This window comes from Clupea harengus, chromosome 6 (assembly GCF_900700415.2).
Source record: "Clupea harengus chromosome 6, Ch_v2.0.2, whole genome shotgun sequence".
Classification (NCBI taxonomy): Eukaryota; Metazoa; Chordata; class Actinopteri; order Clupeiformes; family Clupeidae; genus Clupea; species Clupea harengus.
The window spans coordinates 10912856-10936543 of NC_045157.1; the positions used below are offsets into that span (position 1 = coordinate 10912856).

Sequence of the window (23688 nt, forward strand, 5' to 3'; positions counted from 1 at the left end):
TGATGGCCCTCATGTTACGCCTCGGAGACCAGAAGTGGTCATGTGACTTTACATCTCAGCACGAATCAACTCCTGCTCTAAAAAGCCCTGTGAAATGTAGGCTAGGACACACACACACACACACACACACACACACACACACACACACACAGTCACACTGATGAGTGCAATCAGACACAGCTCACTCATATTATTGTGATGGCATGCTAAGCTGTAAATGTCCAAACAGAAGAACTAAGACAGAATTAAAGAGTGAGGTAAACTGGCCCATAGGCTAAATGGATGTTCAGGCTGAAGGTAGAAGGTTGTGTGTTCTGTCTTTCTGTGGGCTAATTGTGTTAGAGTGTTGCCTCTGAAGTGTGTTGCCTCACTGTCTCTGTGTCCGTCTCGGCCAGTCCTGTGCCCCAGTCACTGGCTGGCCGGTCGGCTGCGCCTGCAGTGGAGATGATTGGGTTAGAGCCATAGACATGGGGATACCTGGACCAGCCTGTGACCATTCACTTTGAATATCAGGAAGTTGTCCCACTGGGCAGGACCAAGGTGGGACAAGGAAGTGTTTTGCCTCAGTTAAGTGAATGGGATAAAGTACCTTTGCCTAAGCTCTTACAGAATGGTTGAATGCCATATGATCATATTGTGGTCTGGGTTAACTGTATAGTTCATAAATTGCCATAAGTTGCATAAATGTTGGACAATGTCATATTCAGACCACACACCAGCCAATCAGATCTAATTGTGGAGTCACGTCACGTGGTTATATTACCCTGCTGTCAGTGACCTAGCTTTAGCTTGCCAGCCAAGAGGATTCAATAAACATTTTTTTTTCACAAGCAAACTTGTTTAGCTCAATGTTTACAAAAGTCTGTATTGTGCAATCATACAATAAGACAATAGTTTTTATAATTACCAAAATGCGCTCACTGCTAGCACCTTGGCCAGCTACTAGCCGACTGTGACCTGTGAACTCGCTTGGACCCTAGGTGCCATAGAGCTATTCCTATTGGTTATATGCTATGTCTGTGGTTAGAGCTGCTAATGGGTCTGCCGTTGCTGAAAAGCATCGTGGGTAACGGAGCCCCTCCCCTGCCACCAGGCCGTTATCATGGTGATATAATGATGCTGGATGGCCCCGGGTGATTGGTGGGAGCTCTAATGACCGACCTCAGCAGCACCTGAGCCTCTCTCTGTGTGTGTGTGTGTGTGTGTGTGTGTGTGTGTGTGTGTGTGTGTGTGTGTGTGTGTGCATTACATCATTGTTCTGGCAGAGAGGATGATGTCATTGTGGGGTATTCTAGTCCCACTGGAGGGTTGGAGGCCAGCCAAAAAAATCCCCTCCTCCTCTCACACCCTGCTATCTGCATCTACTCTCATCACTACCAGCCTCTCCTGATTACCTCAACAAGCCCGATAACACACACACATATACACAAACACACACACACACACACACACACACACACACACACACACACATACACACACACACACACACACACACACACACACACACACACACACACACACAAACACAAACGGCGGCATAGGTGAACCCTGAGGCCGTGTGTGTGTGTCGAAATGAAGAAGCCATGGTGAAGAGGCGTAGTGTGTGGAGTGATTTGCAAAGTGGATGTGTTCAGTTATCGTGTGTCATTGTGTGGGATATTCTGTCAAGCAACAGCAGTGTGTGTGTGTGTGTGTGTGTGTGTGTGTGTGTGTGTGTGTGTGTGTGTGTGTGTGTGTGTGTGTGTGTGCGTTTATCTGTCTATCTTTTTTGTGTACATCTGTCTGTAGTGAGTGCATGTTAATGCAATACCTGATTATTCAACATATGTAAATAGATGACTGTTGTTTTATGTATGTGTGTGTGTGTGTGTGTGTGTGTGTGTGTGTGTGCGTGTGTGTGTTGAGAGATGAGAAGTGTTTAGCCTCTGTAGCTTTGTCCTGGACGGAAGGGCCTTTGAGCTATTGTTCCCTGACTCTTTGTGATGGAGAGTGAAAGGGCTAGTGTGTTTTATGTGTGCGTGTGTTTTGTGTGTGTGTGTGTGTGTGTGTGTTGCAGGGTGGGTGGGGGACCTGAGATAATATATGTGTGTTTATGAAGTGTGCGTCGGTTATCATATTGTCCATGCCCACAGGCCGGGGCCCATGGACTGTCGTTGCCATTGGATACTCATAGACTTGCGTGATGACAGGAACTATTTTCTTGCTCAGAGGAGACTGTGGCTCCAGGGACCCAGTTTCATGTTTTTATTATGGCAGAGGAGACATTTTGGATAGCTTATCATCTGCCATGCATGTGTCTGAAAAACAGCACTAGGATATGGACATGACGCTCTTACACACTAAACACTAATATCGCACATGCTAATCTCTAGTTATAGTCTTTTATAGTCAGTCAAATGTGTTAAAATGTTCAGATGACGAGTGAAATTTCGCACCGCTCAAACACTTTAGTTCAATTAATGAACCAAATGTTGGTCACCCATCTGTCAGGACTGCAGACTGTATTCTCCCTGTCTGAGGCTCACTTCTGCCCTTTAAATACTATGCAGACGCGTACCTTCTGTTATTCTTCCATTAAACTGGCCGCCCACTCCAGTCCCGTCATCTATCATGATGTTTGTGTGTGTGTGTGTGTGTGTGTGTGTGTGTCTGTGTGTGTGTGTCTGTGTGTGTGTGATGAAGGATCCATTATTTGATCATCGTGTCACTGTCTGTGATATGATACTATGACCATTGTCTGATGGATAGGGTTTTTTCCCTAGAGAGAGAATGTGTGTGTGTGAGAGTGCAGATGGATGCAGGAAGGCAGACATTTGTTTTAGTGTGTATGAGGGTATGTGCATGCATGCATGTGATTGTGTGTGTGTGTGTTTTGGTAGGGGGAAGCTACCCAGCTCAGCCTTGCCTCTGGCTCTGTGGCCTGCTCACTTCCGTTGTCACGGCGACAGAGAGTCACATGTGGGCGGGACGCGTGTAGTCTGCTGGAGGGGGAGGAAGGGGGGGGCAGCTAACTGGTCTTGTTGTCATGGCAACCTGCACTGAAGCAAATGTGTGCAACAGAAAGAGGGGGGCAGCCTGACTGTGTGTGTGTGAGGGAGAGAGGGGTGTCGCCTGCACAGCTGTGTTCAGCAGCACAGACTGCCTGGCTGTCTTTTAATGGTTTATTTCTATCCCTTCTCTCCTCTCCTCTCTTCTTCCTCTGCTCTCTCACTCCATCCGTAGCCCAGGAAGCGCCTCGCTCTCCTCCACCGTTGCCATGCCAACTGCTGGCAGCTCCAGCACCGAGCTGAGAGGAGCATGATAATGACATTACACTCACTGCGGCTCCCTCCCTCTCTCTCTCTCACTTTCTCTCTCATCCTCCCACCTCTCTCTCATGTCCGCGCCTCCTCTCCATCTCTCATCTCTCATCTCTCCTCTCCCTCTTTCTTTTCTTTCATCCTCTCTCCTCAGCTCGCTCTGTCGTTCGCCTTTGTCGTTTCGTTTTTTTTTCTCTCTCATTGTCTCCTTTTCTCTGTTCACTTCATGTGTGAGGGCAGAATAGCCGTCACCAGCAGCTGTGTGTGTGTGAGTGAGAGAGAGGGAGAGAAGCGAGAGAGAAAGGGAGAGAAGCGAGAGAGAGAGGGAGAGAAGCGAGAGGGAGAGAGAGGGAGAGAGAGGGAGGGAGGGAGAGCAAGAGAGAGGGAGAGAGGGAGAGGGAGGGAGGGAGGGAGGGAGAGAGAGAGGGAGGGAGAGGAAGAGAGAGAGAGGGAGAGGGGGAGGGGGAGGGAGGGAGGAGGTTCCTATTCTGAGCCCCCCTCTTCCTTCCTCCACTCCTCCCCCTACACTCAGTGACTCTCACACGCGCACACACACACATGCACATCACACACAGGCGCACGCACCCACACACACATGCATGGGCTGTTTTGGTCATAGATGAACCGGGAGTATTCAACAATGCAAGGCTGGATTGAGGTCTCCACCTAATGTGATGGTGCGTACCACTGTGTGTGTGTGTGTGTGTGTGTGTGTGTGTGTGTGGGGGTCTATGTGGAGACAGATTCCCTAGTACCCACCTCATGTAATGGTGTGTAGTGCTGTGAGCTTGTGTGTGTGTGTGTGTGTGTGTGTGTGTGTGTTAATGTTTATATATGCAGGCTGGCAAGGCACAAGAGGGATAGAGGGAGAGAGAGGAGCGAGCGAATGAGAGTGAAAGTGCTGTCAGCCATTTTAGTCAGGTTTTTTCTCTCCTTCCTCCTCTTCCTCTCCATCTTTTCCGGCTCTTTCCGCTCGGCTGCCTGCCGTGTTCCTCCATCATTGGCTGGAGCGATGCAGCTAATCACCACTGAGCTCCAGGGAGACCGTCGCCGTGGCGATCCTGCTCGCATCCTTGGACCTCACACTGTAATCTGTGCTTTCATATTGCCATTGATTTTCCTCCCTCCTCTCTTTTTGCCTTGCTCTCACTCTCTCTCTGTGACGGCTTGGTTGTGAAGAGCTGGGCGTGTGTGTGTGCACACGTGTGTGTGTGTGTGTGTGTGTGTCTGTGTGTGTGTGTACGCTGCTGGCTGTAGGAGACTGATGCTGATGCTGGAGTCTGAAGCCTCGTAGTCTTAGCACCCCCACTGACACGAGGGAGGGGGGCTCTATCTGCCTCCCCCCACGAGAGAGAGAGAGAGAGAGAGAGGGAGGGAGAAGGAAAGGCACTGTCAGAGAGACAGACAGACAGAAGGAGAGAGAAGAGAAGAGGAGAGGATAGGTGGGGAGAGAGAGAGAGAGAGAGAGAGAGAGAGAGAGAGAAGAAGAGAGCGAGAAAGATTAGCTGTAGTGAGCAAGGATGCTGAAACGGAGCCGAGCTCATCTCCTCCCCACACCGTTATGAAACCGTTAACCGAGGCAGGCTGCCATGGCGTCACGAGCCCCGGTAAGCACGCCAAACCAGCGACCGTCACCTTACCACACCACAGCTCACACCTGCTGCTTGCTGCTGCTGCTGCTGCTGCTGCTGCACCCTGCCCATGGTGCTGCTGAAGACGGAGCTGTGTGTGTGTGTGTGTGTGTGTGTGTGTGTGTGTGTGTGTGTGTGTGTGGTGTGTGTGTGTGTGTGTGTGTGTGTGTGTGTGTGTGTGTGTGTGTGTGTGTGTGTGTGTGTGTGTGTGTGTGTGTGTGTGTGTGTGTGTGTGTGTGTGTGTGTGTGTGTGTGTGTGTGTGTATAAAAGAACGAACAACAGGACATTACTGCTAATCCATGGCTGTCTTATTTGTTTGCAGTCGGAAGGTAGGGTGTATGTTTCAGAGGGGCTGATATTAGCAGTGTGGCTCTTGATTCTGAGGCACCATAATGAAGGGTGTGTGGGTGTGTGTGTGTGTGGTGGATGTATTTTCACTGGTATCCTCCACATAGTAAGAGGTGTGTTTCTATGTGTATGCATGGGTATGATCGTTCATCTGAACTCATTTATCTGTTGGATGATTAATGTGTGTCAGTGTGTGAGGGTGGCCATGTGCTTGCCACTTGCCCCGTCACACAGACCTAGACTGTGCAGCAAGATTTATGAAGAGGGAATGTTTGAACCCATTTTCCTTTACGGCTCCATATTGACACAGATCTCAGCGTGGGCACTAGGCTGGTGCAGAGTAAAGAGAGGCTAGCTGTGTGTGTGTGTGTGTGTGTGTGTGTGTGTGTGTGTGTGCGAAGATGTTGCAGGTAGTAGCCACGATGGGTTCTGGAGAGGTTCTAGATGTCTCTCTCTCTCTCTCTCTCTCTCTCTCCCCCCCCCCCCCCCCCCCCCCCCCCTGTCTCTGTCGTGGAATATGCCTATGCTGTTAATGAATTGGGTCAGGGCTTACGGTCTCTTTACCAGAGTCAGTGTGCTGCCATATGTTCCCAGGCTCCCACACTCATATCTGATGCTGGTGTGGAATCACTTTGAAGGTGGTGGCATGTCAAGTCATCAGATGTCACACCCCAGACCGGTGCCAGCTCCGGCTCTCCGACGGCGAGCGTGTAGCGATAGGAGCTAGCAGTGTGAGCGTGTAGCGATGGGAGCTAGCAGTGTGAGCGCGTAGCGATAGGAGCTAGCAGTGTGAGCGTGTAGCGATGGGAGCTAGCAGTGTGAGCGTGTAGCAATGGGAGCTAGCAGTGTGAGCGTGTAGCGATAGGAGCTAGCAGTGTGAGCGTGTAGCGATGGGAGCTAGCAGTGTGAGCGTGTAGCGATAGGAGCTAGCAGTGTGAGTGTGTAGCGATAGGATAGGAGCTAGCAGTGTGAGCGTGTAGCGATTGGAGCTAGCAGTTTGAGCGTGTAGCGATGGGAGCTAGGCCACATAGAGGCAGACTTTGAAACGGTTCTGGGTTTGACCTGAGGTGGATTCATACCAGATCTCTGACAGTCATTTTCCTGCTGACTGGAAACCCACTCAGAATGTATATGCTGGACCAGGACTGATGTGCTGGTCTGGAGTTGAAGTGCTACTCTTTGTTCCTTGTCTGGCTAATATCTCTGCAGGTCTCTGCAGGTGAGTTTAAATGCTGGTCCTTGTTACCAATTGGTTCGGGGCATAGTTCTGCTGGGTGGTTGCCAGGTTGTTTGGATATTGTTTATGCTGGTCCAGAGGTCCTGTGCTGGGTGGTTGCCAGGTTGTTTAGATATTGTTTCTGCTGGTCTAGAGGTCCTGTGCTGGGTGGTTGCCAGGTTGTTTAGATATTGTTTCTGCTGGTCTAGAGGTCCTGTGCTGGATGGTTGCCAGGCTGTTTACATGCCTTGATCTGTTTATTATTGAAGCATTAGTTCACTCCCCCCTCATCAATATTGAAGGGTTATGGCACTTATTGAGTTTGGACTTTGGCAGGGTGACGATGCAGAATGTCACCCAGCACATGATTGATCTGAGCCGTGCGGAGAATGGATTGGTTTTAAAGGGGAGTGGGCATTGGAGACCAGAATATCTCTCTTGCTCGCTTGCTCGCTCTCTCTCTCTCTCTCTCTCTCTCCCCCAGCCTCTCTCTCTATCTCTCTATCTATCTCTCTCTCTCTCCCCCCCCTCTCTCTCAATCTCTCTATTTCTCTCTCTCTCTCTCCCCCCACCCCTCTCTCTCTATCTCTCTCTCTCTCTCTCTCCGGGTGCTTTTGAGCCGGCAGGCATCATCCCTGTTTGCCTGAGGGCAGACTATGTAAGGGAGAGAGAGAGGAGATGCCACCTGATGGGGCTATAGGTCTGGGTACCAACTGATCAGACTAGGGGGTCGGAGGTTATCTACTAAACCCCCACAGGATGTAGTGGGGGAAGGTACTAATCGGTCACTTCTTCCTGGTCTATATAGTGTTTGTGTGGTTATGCTGGTATTGTGTTTTTTGTGTTGACTATTCATTAGGTGGGTTAGTTTTTTTCTGTGTGTGTGTAAGTAGTGATGTAAGGATGTGTATGTTGGGTCTGTGTGTGTGTAAGTAGTGATGTAAAGATGTGTATGTTGGGTCTGTGTGTATGTAAGTAGTGATGTAAGGATGTGTATGTTGGGTCTGTGTGTATGTAAGTAGTGATGTAAGGATGTGTATGTTGGGTCTGTGTGTATCTGAGCCTCCTGTTTAATCTGGCATCCTGCTGAAGTTAATCTCTTCATCCGCCGGAGGACCCCAGGACGGAGCAGGGGGTGTAGCATAACCGCAGAGACAGGGGTCCTCCAGTGGCCAAATATAAAGTACCCCTTATTATAAAATATATATAAGAGCAAAACTACACATACAGACTTGAACACATACACGTGCTTGTACACCTCACATACACATACAAGTATGAATAACACACACAAACACACACGCACACACACACACACACGCAGCGTTATGGTTGGACCTGTCCTGCTACCCCATTCTCTCCTCTCTCCTCTGTAAAGTAGGTCATTAGGTCTGCAGAGTGATTTATTTATTTATTTATTTTTGGGCAGCCTGATCTGCTTACATCGAGCACGCAGAGAGATGGGTGAGGGATCGCCGTGGTAACTAAAGACTCCTCCTCACTCTCTTTGCATCCCACTGTGCTCTTAACCACCGCAGCAGCAAAGCACTCTGGGTAAACGGCCCTGTGTTTGTGTGTGTGTGTTGATGTTCGTACGCACCGCTGGCCGGCTTATCTCCTAATGCAGAACACATTAAAGGGCTCGTCCACAGTCACGCCTCCCCACTCTTCTGTGGTGATAATCAGAGCTGTGTGTGTGTGTGTGTGTGTGTGTGTGTGTGACGACATTAAACTAAAAGCTCCGGGGCTTGATTGACTGAGGCCCTGACCTAAATTGTGGCATGGGAGAGGGAAGCCTTTATTAAGTCCGGCGCCTCGCGCAGGAGCGAGCCGGACGCCTAAAGGGAGGAGCAAGGACCCCCGGGAGCGTGTGGGGTGGAGGTGGGATATGAGGATTGACTGCAGGAAGGCTTCAAAGGCTGTGGATATTCCCATCCGGCCACTACGGCACGCCTATTGTTTATGGTCCATTGTGTTTGGGGAAAGCAGAGCTTTGGTCTGTGGAGGCTGGGCTTTGTGTGTGTCTGCATGTGTGTGGCCTCAGTCGCGATGGGAGTCATTGTGTGTCTGTTTGTGTGTGTCTGCGTGTATGTGGCCTCAGTCACGATGGGAGTCATTGTGTGTCTGTGTATGTGTTTGTGTGTGTCTGTTTGTGTGTGTCTGCGTGTGTGTGGCCTCAGTCACGATGGGAGTCATTGTGTGTCTGTGTATGTGTTTGTGTGTGTCTGTTTGTGTGTGTCTGCGTGTGTGTGGCCTCAGTCTCGATGGGAGTCATTGTGTGTATGTGTTTGTGTGTGTCTGTTTGTGTGTGTCTGCGTGTGTGTGGCCTCACTTGCAATGGGAGTCATTGTGTGTCTGTGTGTGTGTTTCTGTGTATGTTTGCACAATCAAAATATTCATAGGTAAAATATAGTTTCCTGGTTGTGAAACCATTGTATGAAATCCATGTCACTTTTTTGCAGCAACACACACACACACACACACACACACACACACGAACTGTTGGCTCTTCAGTGTGATTGACACATTCTTCCCCTCAGGCCTCTGTTCTGTTCCATTTGTTGTGGTTGAATCCGTGGGATTGGACCTTTCATGTGGCTGGCCTGACATCATAGTGCAAAGCAATTGTGTCTGTGTGTTGGTGGGTGTGTGTGTGCGTGATGTGTGTGTGCGTGGTGTGTGTGTGTGTGTGTGTGTGTGTGCGCGCGCGCAGAAATGGACAGACATAAAGTGTGCAGGCCTGGGATGCTAAATGACTATAATGGATGCGGCCCCTGGGTATTTGTAAGCATGTATCGTATCTGCAAGTCGCTTTAGATAAGCGTGCCTGTCATATATCTGAATATTAGGGTCATGCAACTGCATTCGAATGGTGATGGACTGAAATTGCATTGAATTGGATTTGGAATTAGATTTGGAAGGCAGGAGACTGAGAGACTGTCTGGCTTTTGTCATATTAAAAGACAACAATACTTTGATAATGAAGCGCTTATGAAAGCCGGCGTGTGTGTGTTTTTGTTTGTGAATGATCATTTGTGTTTGTAGACTAACCGCAAGCCTCCGGGATAATAGGGACTAAAACAGGTCTGATAGGCAGTAGCATAGAGGTGCATTTGTTTATTTACTGCTGTTTTCACAGATATTTCTCTGTGTGTGTGTGTGTGTGTGTGTGTGTGTGTGTGTGTGTGTGTGTGTGTGTGTGTGTGTGTGTGTGTGTGTGTGTGTGAGTGAATGCAGAAAATATGAGTACCAAGAACACTAAAGGGCTGGATAACCCTGATACCCCAGGAACACACACACACACACAAAATGTACATCTGCACTATGCTAAGCTGCTTTGGATAAAGGCGTTAACTGAAAGACCAATTGTAGGTGTGCACCCAGAATCTCTGAGCTATAGCCCACAACTACAGCCCTGTCGCCAGCCACCAGGTTGGAGGAGGGTGTTTGAGCGAGCACAGTGTTTGGAGGACGGTGTTTGGGCAGCGCAGTGTTTAGAGGACGGTGTTTGGGCAGCACGGTGTTTGAGCGGCACAGTGTTTGGCAGGAACGGTGTTTGAACATTCATCTGAACTTCACATCTCTGAGGTGTGAAAATGTGAAAAAGTGATTTCTCAACCCACTTCCTCTTTCCCTCCCTCCATTCCTCCCTCTATTTGTATCCTTCACTCTCTTTCCCTCTATCTCTTTCTCTCTCTGTCTTCCCCCTCTCCCCCTCTCACTCTCCCCATCAACACCTCAGCTATCCTTACACTCGTTCTCTCAGTGTTTTTTTCAGCTGTGATATTCTAACTGCATATTCATGAGCCCTAATGGCCACAGGTTAGAATAAAAACAGCCTCCTGCTGAGATACAAAGGTGTGCGTGTGTGCGTGTGTGTGTGTGTGTGTGTGTGTGTGTGTGTGTGTGAGAATGTGAGTGTCTTTATTCCTCCCTCTGCCTACTCTGTTCATGTGTGCATTCGTGTGTGTGTGCGTCGCATGTGTGTGTTCTGATATACATGATATATGTCTGTGTGTGCGTGCCTGCTTGTGCGTGTAATCCGCTTTTAAGGGAACCCCATACATTATATTACGTATCTTCTTGAACTCACCCCTGCCACCAAAAACACTGATCTCTTTCTGCAAGTGCAGTCTGGGAAGAAGAAAGGGACACACATGGAGAAGGAGGGATAGAGAGAGAGAGAAAGAGAAGTGGAAGACACATAGAGGAGAGATGGGGGGGGGTGTGTGTGAGAGAGAGAGAGAGGGATAGAGAGAAGTGGAAGACACAAAGAGATACGAGAGCTGTAGAGAAATGGACGACACAAAGCAGTACGTCTCCAAATTGAACTGAAATAAGGACTCCTCCTGGTGTGTCCTTGTTGGTTTTGGGTAATTGCTTGTCTCGGGGCTGTAGTGCTGTGTAGCTGGTGTTAATTATTCCTTTCATCTGCGTGCCCCCCAGGCACACTTCCCATCATGCCTTGCAGCATTCTACCCCAGGCCTTCACATGTAGAAGCCTGTGAGGGCTCACGATGGACGTGTCCACAGATAGGGCTCACGATGGACGTGTCCACAGATAGGGCTCACGATGGACGTGTCCACAGATAGGGCTCACGATGGACGTGTCCACAGATAGGGCTCACGATAGACGTGTCCACAGATAGAGCTCACGATGGACGTGTCCACAGATAGAGCTCACGATGGACGTGTCCACAGATAGGGCTCACGATGGACGTGTCCACAGATAGAGCTCACTGAGATACAGTGTCTGCCCCTGCTGGACCCTCTAACTCTCTCTCTCTCCCTCCCTCCCTCCCTCCCTCCCTCCCTCTCTCTGTCTATCTCTCTCACTCTCTTTCTCTCTCTCTCTCTCTCTCTCTCTCTCTCTCCACCAGGCTCTGTCTCACTCCCCCTCTCTTTCTCCTCTCTCTCTCTCTTTCTCTCTCCCCCAATTCAGTTCAATTCAATGTGCTTTATTGGCATGACAATTAATTTGTATTTGCAAATTTTGCACTTGTATTGACAAATAGTTCATACACTCACTTTTTAGGGTCAGACAGAAGTTCACTCTACTTTGACTGGTAGTTTGGTTTCTCCAAAGGTCCAAATAGTCTTACTTTACTTGTTTGATTATTTTATTGATACAAATTGGTGGGTTGGAAGCAGTACTGGTCTGAGCATTTTGTGTATTAGTTTTAGTTACTGAGTTAGTGAGCTTCAGTACCAGCTGGCTCAGATTACTCTGTTCTGGGTTCAGTACCAGCTGGCTCAGATTACTCTGTTCTGGGTTCAGTACCAGCTGGCCTCAGATTACTCTGTTCTGGGTTCAGTTCCTGAGTTTTTAATCCCATAAACTGGAGTGGAGTTTCAGGACTAGACTTCAGATGCATTCAGAATTTTAGGGTTCATTTTTGAAGAGATACAGCCAACTCACCTCAGACTACTACTCTAAATACTCAACCATCACAGCCTTATAGTCGAGTCCTTAGAGCTTCTTTTGGATATGTGTGTGTGAGAGCAGGTGTTTGGTATGAGCTCAGAAGATTTATTTGTTTGATATAGGTTTCAGAAGGGTATGTCTGTGTGTTTTGTGGGTTTTATAGTAACTTTTGATTGATTTTGTGCATGTCGCTGAGTGTTGTGTGGTGTGGTCTGGCTCAATTCTGCCTCAGTGCCAGCTAAGGTTATCTCTCCTCCAGTCTCAGCTGTTGTAAGGGGATGAATCGGCTCAGATTTGGTCGTTTTTTGTTTTAATTTTAATTATTATTACTGTTCAACTTCAGAACTAATGTTCATCTTTTCTCTTTCTTCTGGTGTGTGTGTGTGTGTGTGTGTGTGTGTGTAGCTCCCTGCGGACTTCAGCAGATTGCACCTGGCCGACGGACTGCACCCCCAGGGGACGCACGTGTCCTCTAGCCAATCAGGATGTAGCATCACCAGTGACTCTGGAAGCAGCAGCCTGTCTGACATCTACCAGGTGAGGACACACACACACACACACACACACACACACACACACACACACACACACACATATTCACTCTCTCCCTCTCTGTCTTTCTCTCACACACTTCAGCTGTGTGTGTGTGTGTGCGTGCGTGTGCACGCGTGCGTGCGTGCATGTGCGTGCACATGTTTTGACTGCATGCTTGTTTGTGTATCTTAGCAACAGAAGCACAGCACTTCTTTATCATGTGTTGTCCTGACCTCCACCACACGCTAGTGATCAGTTCCAGTTCCAGACATATACACACACACACACACACACACACACACACACACACACACACACACACACACACACACAGAAACCCATTTTAACACATACACACACACACACACACACACACACACATACACAGCAGGTCAGCACTCCAGCACCTGCTGGGTTTGTTTGCTAGCTCAAGCTGTGTGGTTGTGTGTGTGTGTGGTTGTGTGTGTGGTTGTGTGTGTGGTTGTGTGTGTGGTTGTGTGTGTGGTTGTGTGTGTGTGTGTGTGTGTGTGTGTGTGTGTGTGTGTTGGTGGGGGTGCAGGGTGTTTGCCTGTTTGTCAGAGGCTTGCATTTGATTCACTGTCTTTGTCTGAGGCTATCTTGGAGTATACATCTCTCTATTTTCGGTGTGTGTGTATGGAAACTGAAGATGTGTGTGCCTGTATGACCGCGGTGTGTGTTTTTGAGGCTATGATGACCACGGTGTGTATGTGTGAGAGGCGATGATGACCACGGTGTGTGTGTGTGTGTGAGGCTATGATGACCACGGTGTGTGGATGGATGGATAGATGGATACTTTGTTGTGTTTGTGAGGCTATGATTACCACGGTGTGTGTGTGTGTTCGTGAGGCTATGAGATGGTGATGAGGGAGAAAGTGGGGTTGGGGTGTTATGTGTTTTCTCTCTCACTTTCTCTTTCTGTGTATGTACTGTATGTGTGTGAGATTACTCATTGTGAATGTGTGTGTGTGGGTTCCTTCTGTGGTTGTGAGAATAGTGATTTACTTGTGTGAGTGTGTGGGGTGTGAGTGTATGGGGTGTGAGTGTGTGTGTGTGTCTGCACGCGTGCCACTCTCCCTGATCCCCTCGTTCCATCTGTTGGCTGTTGGGAACAGATGTGCTGCTGCTGTAGTCAACTCTAACATGGCACCCCTGACCAACCCAAGCCCCACCAATCAAATATCAATCAAAAACCACACTGTCCAATCAGAGGTAGCCTTGGCCTATCCAACCCGCCTCTGACTAATCAAATGCAGTTCTTCCTAGACGTGGTACTGACCAATCCGACATGGTTATCTCCAACCCATTTGGGTCCAGACATTTACATAGAAAAGGGCTGAGGGAGAGAAACCAAGGGTGTCGACGGCACAGTAATATTGAAGAACACTGTTTATTTTTCATCACCATAAGTCATAATCAGGAGCTGGTTTATGTGCTAACTCCATGTTTACTCAGGAGCTAGTTTCTGTGTTTACTCCGTGAGTAATCAGGAGCTGGTTTCTGTGCTAACTCCATGTTCACTGTAGTTTTTGTGAGAGTGCTAAACCCAGTGCTGGTTTCTGTGGCTTTGATTCCTTCTGACTGGCTAACCATAGTAGTAGTTAAATCAACAGGTTGATATTTCGCACTGAAAGAAAGAAATATGCACACGGCAGTTACTGTCTTATGCAAGCATATAGGATTGATAGTTTAATGGTATCTATTACGATGTATTACCGCAAGTCTTTATTTGTTAAGTATGACGGTCCAGCAGTCACCAGTTTAGCTCCGCCATAGCAGACCGTGTCATCAGGTGGTGAAGCGTGTCACATGCTCATATCCCAGCATGTCTTTGGGCTGGTGTGCTGGAACATTCTACAGTGGTCTCATCTCCGTGGTAACATCAGCCCCGCCCAGCCAAGATGGCGGTGTGTTTTGGCGTTTGAATAAATGATGAGACAGGAGGGAGCTCAGGAGTGCTGATCTCAGAATAGACCTCCTGAAATATTAACGCCTCCACTCCTCTCCCGCCCTCCCTCTCTCTCACACTCTCTCACACACAAACTCTCTCTCCTGCTCTCTCTCTCTTCTCTCTCTTTCTCCTTCTCTACTCTCTCTACTCTGTCATCACTCTCACCTCTCTCCCTCCCTCCCTTTCTCTCTCTCACCTGCTATCCCTCATTTGTGTGAATTCTCTCTACTCTCTCACCTCTCTCTCTCTCTCCCTCCCTCCCTCTCTCTCTCTCCATCCTTCTCTCACTCGGTCTCCCTCTCTCTCTCTTTCTACTGCTATCTCTCTACTCTCTCATCACTCTCTGTCTTCCTTTTTTTCCTTGCTTCATCTTTCTCTTCTTTCTCTCTCTCCCTTTCCTCACTTGTCAGTCTTTTTCTTTCACCTTTCTCTCTCCTCTCCCCCCCCCTCTCTCCTCCTGTTTCTCCTTCTCTCCTTCCTCTCTCAAGGGCCATGGATCACACTTCCAGCCTCTGTTAAAAAATAGATCAGGCTTTCATTGGATAAAAGCATACACACACACACACACTTGGTAATTATGTGCCTTTCGTTTTCTTTTCTTCTACACACTCAGTACCCCCCTTATTTCTAACTACTCACACCCAAGATTATTCAAAATTACTCAATTTTCCAGTAGACTTAAAAATCTTAGCAGCGTGTGTGTATGATTGTGTGTACATGAGCGCATGTCTCTTTGTGAGTGTGTGTGTGTGTGAGGGAGAGAGAGATTATTCTTTTTGAGGATGTGCGGATATCACCATGTTTTGAGCACCAGGTAGCAGCGCAGCCTGGCGGAGCAGATCCAGTTGCAAACACCTTCATCTATTAAACATTACAGCACAGGAAACTGCCTGGGGGAAAGTCAAAATGGCTGCCCAGTAAATGTTGACTGGATCTGGTTAAAAGTGCTCTCATAAACTCTTCAGCTTGGAGGTGTTTTGGTCATGTATAAGGATATAAGCTGCTTATTTTAAGAGACGTCTCGTAGGTACTGCTGAACCACTTAACCCTCATCTTGAATTTCATATCTTATCTGTAAATATGTCCTTTAGAGAGGTGATGTCATTGTGACCCCTGACCCTACTTCTATCCCCAGCCCACTACACAGCGGTTTCCTTCCCTACATGACCTCATCTTGACCTTTGCACTGAGTTACCCTCATGACCTTTTGAGGTCTCGGTGGTGTGTAAGAGTTTGGCAGGTGCCAAAGAGACCTGCTAGTGAAGTGTAGTGACACACCCCTTCGGTCTTAACGATGACTTTTTGCCTGCTTATGTCAGATCTGGGCACTTACCTATTCTCTATTATTGTCCATTGTGTGGCGCTGTTCGTCATGTGCGTTACAGCTTTGAAAAGGGGAGGTATTGTGCTGTAACAATCTTTGTGTGTGTGTGTGTGTGTGTGTGTGTGTGTGTGTGTGTGTGTGTGTGTGTGTGTGTGTGTGTGTGTGTCAGGTGCCTGAGTCATTATTTTCACCTGCCCTGGTCCCCCCTCACACACACACACACATGCTCCCCATCCCCCACCTGAAAGACCGGCCCTGCCCCTGGCCCTAGCCCCTCCCACTCTGATCTGGGCTGATCTCTGAGTGGACGCTCCTCAGCAAACTGCTGCATATTTAATGAGCTGCGCTGCTGTCATTTCGAGGGGTGATGGCCGGAGAGTGTGTGTGAGTGTGTGTGGGCGACAGAGTTGGCTGAGGGACAGGGGGAGATGGGATCGGTGAGGATGCGTCTCGCTCGGGGCTGGCGCAGGAGGATCGCCAAGACGACAGCACCAGCATCAGCACCAACCTGCAAATCACCATCTCTCAAAGCCTGTGCACAGCTAGAGGAGACAGTCGTCATGGCTACGGTGTGTCTGCGTGTGAGCAGGGTGCTGCAATGAAGCGCAGGCTTTTGTCTTTGGAGGAGTTCTGCTGGAGCGTGTGTGTGTGAGTGTGTGTGTGTGTGTGAGAGAGAGTGTTTCAATTTACACTCATAGATTGACACCCTCCTTCTCTCGCTGCCGCACCACACGCCGTCTCTCTCCTCCCTCTGCATCAGAAGCTTCTGTGGACTTCATTCTGAGCAGCAGGATCATCGCTATAGCTGTTGGGTGTGTGTGTGTGTGCATATCTTGTAAACTGCAGTCATCAGAGGTTTGTTTTAGGATATTGCTTGGTTGATTGAACACTATGATACTGATCACAGGTCAGTTATATTGCTGTTTGACTTGGTGTGTGTGTGTCTTGTAGTGCTGTGTGCAGGCTAGGTGAGATACTGGCCAGTACTGATCCCTGGTCAGTTATATTCCTGTGTGACTGCTTGGGTGAGAGCCTGTGTGGTTAACTCAGGCCAGCTGGGATGCTGAGGTAGTTACAGATGAGATGTGGTGAGTGAGCAGCTGGTTGGAATAAGGGTGTGCTTCAGGTGACGAGTGGCTGACCACAGGCCCATGTTGTGCAATGTATGAAGTGGTAAAATAGGCCTGTTCTAGTGAACAGCATGGCTCACCCTATGCCTGTGTTGGCGTACAGCATGGCAACCCTGGGCTTGTGCAGTGGTGAGTGCTATGGTTAGTGATTAGCATGGCTAACCCCTAGGCCGGTTCAGTGGTGAGTGCTATGGTTAGTGATTAGCATGGCTAACCCTAGACCTGTGCAGTGGGGAGTGCTATGGTTAGTGATTAGCATGGCTAACCCTAGACCTGTGTAGTGGTGAGTGCTATGGTTAGTGATTAGCATGGCTAACCCCTAGGCCTCTGCAGTGGTGAGTGCTATGGTTAGTGATTAGCATGGCTAACCCCTAGGCCTCTGCAGTGGTGAGTGCTATGGTTAGTGATTAGCATGGCTAACCCCTAGGCCTCTGCAGTGGTGAGTGCTATGGTTAGTGATTAGCATGGCTAACCCTAGGTCTTTGTAGTGGTTAGTGCTATGGTTAGTGAACAGTGTGAACCTTCACTAACCCCTGATGCTTGTGCGGTATGATGGACCTCACGTCTGTGACAGTGAGTGTGCAGTATGACTGGTGCTAGGTCTGTGATGTGAACCTGTGACCCCACTAAGCCCAGGCCTCTGTCCCCTCCACAGGCCACAGAGTGTGAGCCGGGCGACATGGACCTGAGTGGCCTACCTGAGACGGCCGTGGACTCGGAGGAAGACGACGATGAGGAAGATATCGAGCGCGCATCCGACCCCCTCATGAGCCGAGACATCGTGCGCGACTGCTTGGAGAAGGACCCCATGGACCGCACGGATGACGACATTGGTAGGACACACACACACACACACACACACTCTCTCTCACCCCGTGGGGCCTAATTTCATTGACTGCAAACGAGCAAAGCAACGAGTAAAGTCCGTTATGCATGAACTAAAGCTATCGTTTGGCGTGTGGGAGCCGTGAGCTGACCCACCCATGTCTGCGTTTAGGACCTTGCTCATGGTATTAGATTAAATTAGCAAGATGAGTTTGCCAAGTTATTAACTTAACTTTAGTTCATGCACAGTGGACGTTGCTCGTTGCCAGTTGCCCGTCAATGTAATTAGGGCCCTGTGTCTTTCTACTGCACACACCTGCATGATTGCTGTCACATTGACATACAGACACACAAACAAAAGTACTCAACTCTCTGCATGAATGCCTTCTCAGCACTGAGATGAACACACTCTAAAACACACACCCTTCTTTGTTGCACACATACATAGCCATATAAATCTCCCTGGAACTGGCCATATATGTGCACACGCTCAGTCATTTGAGGGCAAAAAGAGAGACAAAGAGAAAAGAGGGAGAGAGAGGGTGAAGGAGAGAGACGGAGAGTAAAAGAGGGAGAGAGAGAGAGAGAGAGAGACAGAGAAGAAAAGGGAGAGAAAGAGTGAAGGAGAGAGATGAAGAGGGAGAGAGTGAAGGAGGAAGACATAGGAAAAGAGGGAGAGAGAGAGAGACGGAGAGGAAAAGAGGGAGAGAGATGGAGAGGAAAAGGGAGAGAGGGTGAAGATGAGAAATGGAGAGGGAAAGGGAGAGAGAGTGAAGGAGGACTTGAGCTCAGACATTCACTCACTCCGACTTCGGTTGCCCTGTAGAGGAGGCTGAATGAAGAGCAGTTGTGTGTGTGTGTGTGTGTGTGTGTGTGTGTGTGTGTGTGTGTGTGTGTGTGTGTGTGTGTGTGTGTGTGTGTGTGTGTGTGTGTGTGTGTGTCAGGGGTGGGAGACTAAAAGACTGCACTGCAGAAGAGAAGAGAAGAGCTGACAAAAGGAGTTAGACATCAGCCCAGACCTGTGGAGGATACTGATTCTGACAAGACTGGAGAGGGGGCAAGAGATAGATAGAAAGATGGATAGAAATATGGATGGATGGTGGATGCAGGTTGGAAACATTAAAAATAGTGTGCAAGTATGTAGTTGAGTGTGCAAGAGAAAGATGCACGTGAGAGACACAAGAGAGGAGGGGAAAAAGAGAAGGAACGGAGAATGGAGAGATTAGAGACTGCAGCTGAGGAAAAGAGGGGAGAGTAGCGGTGGAGGGAGACGAGGAAAACCACCTGAGATGGAAGGAGGAGGGGTGATGGAGGAATAGAGGAAGAGTTGACAGATGCAGAGGAAGAGAGAGATCAAGTAAAACTTGATTAAGATTGGGAGTAAAGGGATAGGCAGTGTGTGTGTGTGTGTGTGTGTGTGTGTGTGTGTGTGTGTGTGTGTGTGTGTGTGTGTGTGTGTGTGTGTGTGTGTGTGTGTGTGTGTGTGTGTGTGTGTGTGTGTCAAGAGAGAGACTTGATGGAGATGCAGGGGAGGAAGAGAGACGTTTGAACCCCACCCTCCTGCTGTGAAGGAGCTTTTTTTTCTAGGTCACCCCTCTTCATGGCGTTATCCCTCAACACATTAAACTTTCAGTGCCTCCCTCTCTCCCTCTCCCATTTTCACCCTCTCTCTCTCCCCCCTCTCTCTCTCTCTCTCTCTCTCTCCCCCCACTCTCCGCCCCCCCCCCTCTCTCTCTCTCTCTCTCCCCCCACTCTCTCCCCCCCCCCCTCTTTCTCCCCCCACTCTCTCCCCCCCCCCCTCTCCCTCGGCTGCCATGCCAACTGCAGGTCATCCTGTTCCCAGACAGGCCAAGGGGGAGAGAGTGAGAGAGAGGGAGAGGGAGAGAGGGAGAGGGAGAGAGGGAGAGAAAAGATGGAGAGAAAAGAGATAGAGGGTCAAGAAAAAGGAGACAAAGTGAACGAGGGAGAGGGACACGCGTCCTCAGTGTACCCCAGCTGCCCCAGGCTGTGCTCACCCACCCTGATCGCTCACGAGCGTGACGCCAGAGTGAGCTTAGAGAGCGTGGAGCAGGAAGCAAGTGCACTGTTCTCTCTCTCTCTCTCCCTCTCTCTCTCTCTTTCTGTCTGTCTGTCTGTCTGTGTCCCCCCCCCCTCTCTCTCTCTCTCTCTCTCTCCCCTTCTCTCCATCTCTGCACTGTGCTGACATGATGATGAGCTTATTAGGCTGCTGCAGCTGAGACTGGGGTGATGCAGGAAATGCTGATAAGATATGCTGTGTGTGTTTGTGTGTGTGCGTGTGTGTGTTTATCTGTGTCTGTGCATGGGTGTGTGTGTTCTTTCTTTTCTGTCCAATGATCTGTCTGTGCCAATAGATTGAATCTTATCTTTGTCTCTCTCCCTCTCTCTCCTCAGAACAACTGCTGGAGTTCATGCATCAGCTCCCTGCCTTTGCCAACATGACCATGTCCGTGAGGCGGGAGCTCTGTGCTGTCATGGTGTTCGCAGTGGTGGAGAGGGCAGGCACTGTTGTCCTCAACGACGGAGAAGAGGTCAGTCTGTGCTATCTTACTCCCACTTACACACACACACACACACACACACACACACAGACCACACACACTGAGAGTCATCCTCAACCATGGGGAAGCCATGAGATGCCCAGAGATATATCCCAATGCCCCCCCATCCCCCCCCCCCCCCCCCCTGCAAGTGTTTAGATTGTGCTCTGCCCGCTCTCACACCTCGCCGCCTCCCCGCAGTACAGCTGAAGTGCAGCCGAGTGAAGCCTGTGAGGCGGAGTGCTGCCTGTGAGGCGGAGTGCTGCCTGTGAGGCGGAGTGAAGCCTGTGAGGCGGAGTGAAGCCTGTGAGGCGGAGTGCTGCCTGTGAGGCCGAGTGAAGCCTGTGAGGCCGAGTGAAGCCTGTGAGGCCGAGTGAAGCCTGTGAGGCCGAGTGAAGCCTGTGAGGCGGAGTGCTGCCTGTGAGGCGGAGTGCTGTCTGTGAGGCGGAGTGCTGCCTGTGAGGCGGAGTGAAGCCTGTGAGGCGGAGTGCTGCCTGTGCATTCTGCTCTATTAACCGCCATGCTGCAGCCCTGGGCTCCGTCCTGAGATCATGCCAGCCCTCGAGGGGGGGTGTGCAACCGCACATCACTTAGTTACGTATCTCCTTGGAGACAGGCCCTAGCGCGGCGCCATGGCCATTTCTCGCCCAAATGCCCCCAAACAATCAGAGGAGACGTTGGCCCTGGGGCAGGTACCCCTCTCTGTGCCGTAATGTGACTACTGGCAGTCAAGGCTGTCTCGCTCTGTCGCCTTCACCATAACCTATTTCTCAGAGCTTAGAGATTGGAAGGAAGTAGGAGTTATTTAGTAATGATTGATTAACCCTATCTTAAGTAAACTTCACAGTTTACAATTAATTGATATTACATATGGATAAATGTTAGGCGTATATAGGCATATATTAATAGTTTCCTTGAAACTTAAAATTATTCTGTTGCTTGCCCTAAGTATCCACAAGGATCTCCTCCTGTAAGTGTAAATATATGAAGTCACCAGCTGTTCTGTTTATCCCATAAGATGATACGATGATAATATGATTAAGTGTAAATTCATCTACATGTTCCTATCCCATATCCCAACATCTGCTCTGTGTGGTGTTCCTATCTGACTCCTGCCCCGGCAGTGTCAGTCCGAACTATAGCCACTACAGGCCACAGCCTCTGTCTGACTTCATATTGCAGCCTCTGTCTGCTAGTGCTAATGCTAAGTCATGCCGTAGTGTCAGTCTGACCTGAGGTGGCTGACCTGAGGTGTCTGAGACTGAGGTGGCTTTATCCTCTGTGCTGCCAATGCGCTGCCTTCTCCTCTCCTCAGTGCTGTGGCTCAACCCATAACCTGTACAGATCGGTCGCGCCGCCATCTCAGTCTGACTGTCTGTTACAGCCGACACAATACCTCAGGGCTGCAGCTTAACTCCCGGTGTGCAGAACTCTTAGACATAAGAAGAGACTTGGTCAGAGTTGAGTTGTAGCTGAGCTACATGATGCCTGACTCCAGATCTACAAGCCCAGTATGTGTATGTGTGTTCCACCAGTGGTGGAACTGAATCGGAGACTTTTACCATTTGTGTGTGTGGGTGTAACAGTGTGTGCCCCTTTGTGTGTGGGTAACACTGTGTGCCTGTGTGTGTAACGGTGTGTACCTGTGTGTGTGTGTGCTGCAGCTGGATTCGTGGTCGGTGATCTTGAACGGCTCGGTGGAGGTGACCTATCCTGAGGGGCGCGCGGAGATCCTGTGCATGGGCAACAGCTTCGGCGTGTCGCCCACCATGGACAAGGAGTACATGAAGGGCGTCATGAAGACCAAGGTGGACGACTGCCAGGTGAGCTCTCTCTCTCTCTCTCTCTCTCTCTCTCTCTCTCTCTCTCTCTCTCTCTGCCTCCCCATCTCTCTCTCTTTCTCTCTCTCTCTCTCAGACCTCACTCTGAGGGCCAGTCAGAGCCCAGCCTTGGGTCAGCCCGCTGAAGTGGTGAACAGAGAGGGGCTGGGCTCTTCCTGCTGGACGGTTGGAGAGGCTCCTGCTCTGTCTGTGCTGAGCTGCTGCCCTGTGGCTGGTGCTGATGTGAGAGTGTGTAACCCAGACGATGGAGAGAAAACAGGCCTGACTCCGTCCCTAATGAGGGACAGTGATTGGGCCTCAGGGAGACTCTGGATAGGCAGAAAAACAACCCGAAAGCACAGGATCTGAACAGTCCTGGACCTTCACCAGCCCTTGTTTTCTTTCTCTCTTTCTCTCTCTCTCTCTCTCTCTCCCTCTTCCCCTCTCTCTGTGTGTGTGTGTGTGTGTGTATGTGTGTTAGGAATTGCTGCAGTGATTTTAATTAAGTGACCCACATTATTGTCTGCCCAGCTCGTTTCTGTCAATCTAATTGATTGCAAGAACGTTCTTCTCCGAACTAAAGAGCAGTAGCCTGACTGTGTTCCTCTAATTAGCACATAGTCAACCACCCTGTTGTGGGCCATATGATTGAGCTTTAGAAATGATTTCATTATTGAGGGAGACAGAAATTCTTTCATGCATTTTAGATGCTGGTGAACTGATGTAAAGCATTCTCTCATGGACATGCATTTATCACACACACACACACACACACACACACACACACACACACACACACACACACACACACACTAACACACATTTGATAATCTCCTCTCCTTCCCCCTCTCTGCAGTTTGTGTGCATAGCACAACAGGATTACTGCTGCATCCTCAACCAGGTGGAGAAGAACATGCAGAAGGTGGAGGAGGAGGGTGAGATCGTCATGGTGAAGGAGCACCGGGAGCTGGACCGCACTGGAACCAGGAAAGGACATATCGTCATCAAGGTGCGACGCACCTGAGCGCACAGCATGCACATACACAGAAGAATCACAGAGGAATGCTGCACCACACGTAGCAAACATCCGATGCCCTCACTTTTCTGAACCCCTCTTTAATTATGTCAATGCAAATGACATTTGGCCTCTCTTACTCAGTTGACATTATTGATACCATCAGTTACCTTGAATTGTATTTATCTCGAGTCCTGTGAATCATCCTGTTCCAGCAGTCTCTGAATGACACTCTGTCACTCTTGTCAGTGGCTCACTTGTTAAAGCAGAGTTACTGAAATGACACCTGTCAATGTATGAGATGCTCATATCTCACCTGACCTTGCCTCACCTGTTTGTCTCCTGTGTCTCACCTGTCCTTGTCTCACCTGCTTCTCAACTGTGTCTCACCTGTCTCAGGGCACGACTGAGCGTCTGACCATGCACTTGGTTGAGGAGCACTCAGTAGTGGACCCCACCTACATCGAGGACTTCCTGCTCACCTACAGGACCTTCCTGTCCAGCCCCATGGTGGTGGGAGAGAAGCTTCTGGAATGGTTCCACGACCCAAGCCTCAGGGACAAGGTAGGCGTCCGTCCTTGTCTTCATGT

At 49.4% G+C, this 23688-nt stretch overlaps 1 protein-coding gene across 6 annotated transcripts in view; it reads left to right on the forward strand.

Moving 5' to 3' along the window:
• LOC105908693 (rap guanine nucleotide exchange factor 2-like) overlaps window positions 1–23688 on the forward strand; it is an 81190-nt gene that overhangs the window by 51100 nt on the left and 6402 nt on the right. For 4 of the 6 annotated variants that reach the window (XM_031568965.2, XM_031568967.2, XM_031568966.2 and 1 more), the window contains 6 exons: window positions 12329–12460; window positions 17536–17713; window positions 20118–20254; window positions 21928–22086; window positions 22940–23092; window positions 23498–23662. In XM_031568965.2, the coding sequence (XP_031424825.1) occupies window positions 12329–12460; window positions 17536–17713; window positions 20118–20254; window positions 21928–22086; window positions 22940–23092; window positions 23498–23662 (924 nt within the window). Of the gene's footprint in view, window positions 1–3835; window positions 3980–4830; window positions 4910–12328; window positions 12461–17535; window positions 17714–20117; window positions 20255–21927; window positions 22087–22939; window positions 23093–23497; window positions 23663–23688 lie in introns of those variants that run through there. The other 2 variants (XM_031568971.2, XM_031568970.2) reach the window with 2 other exon arrangements.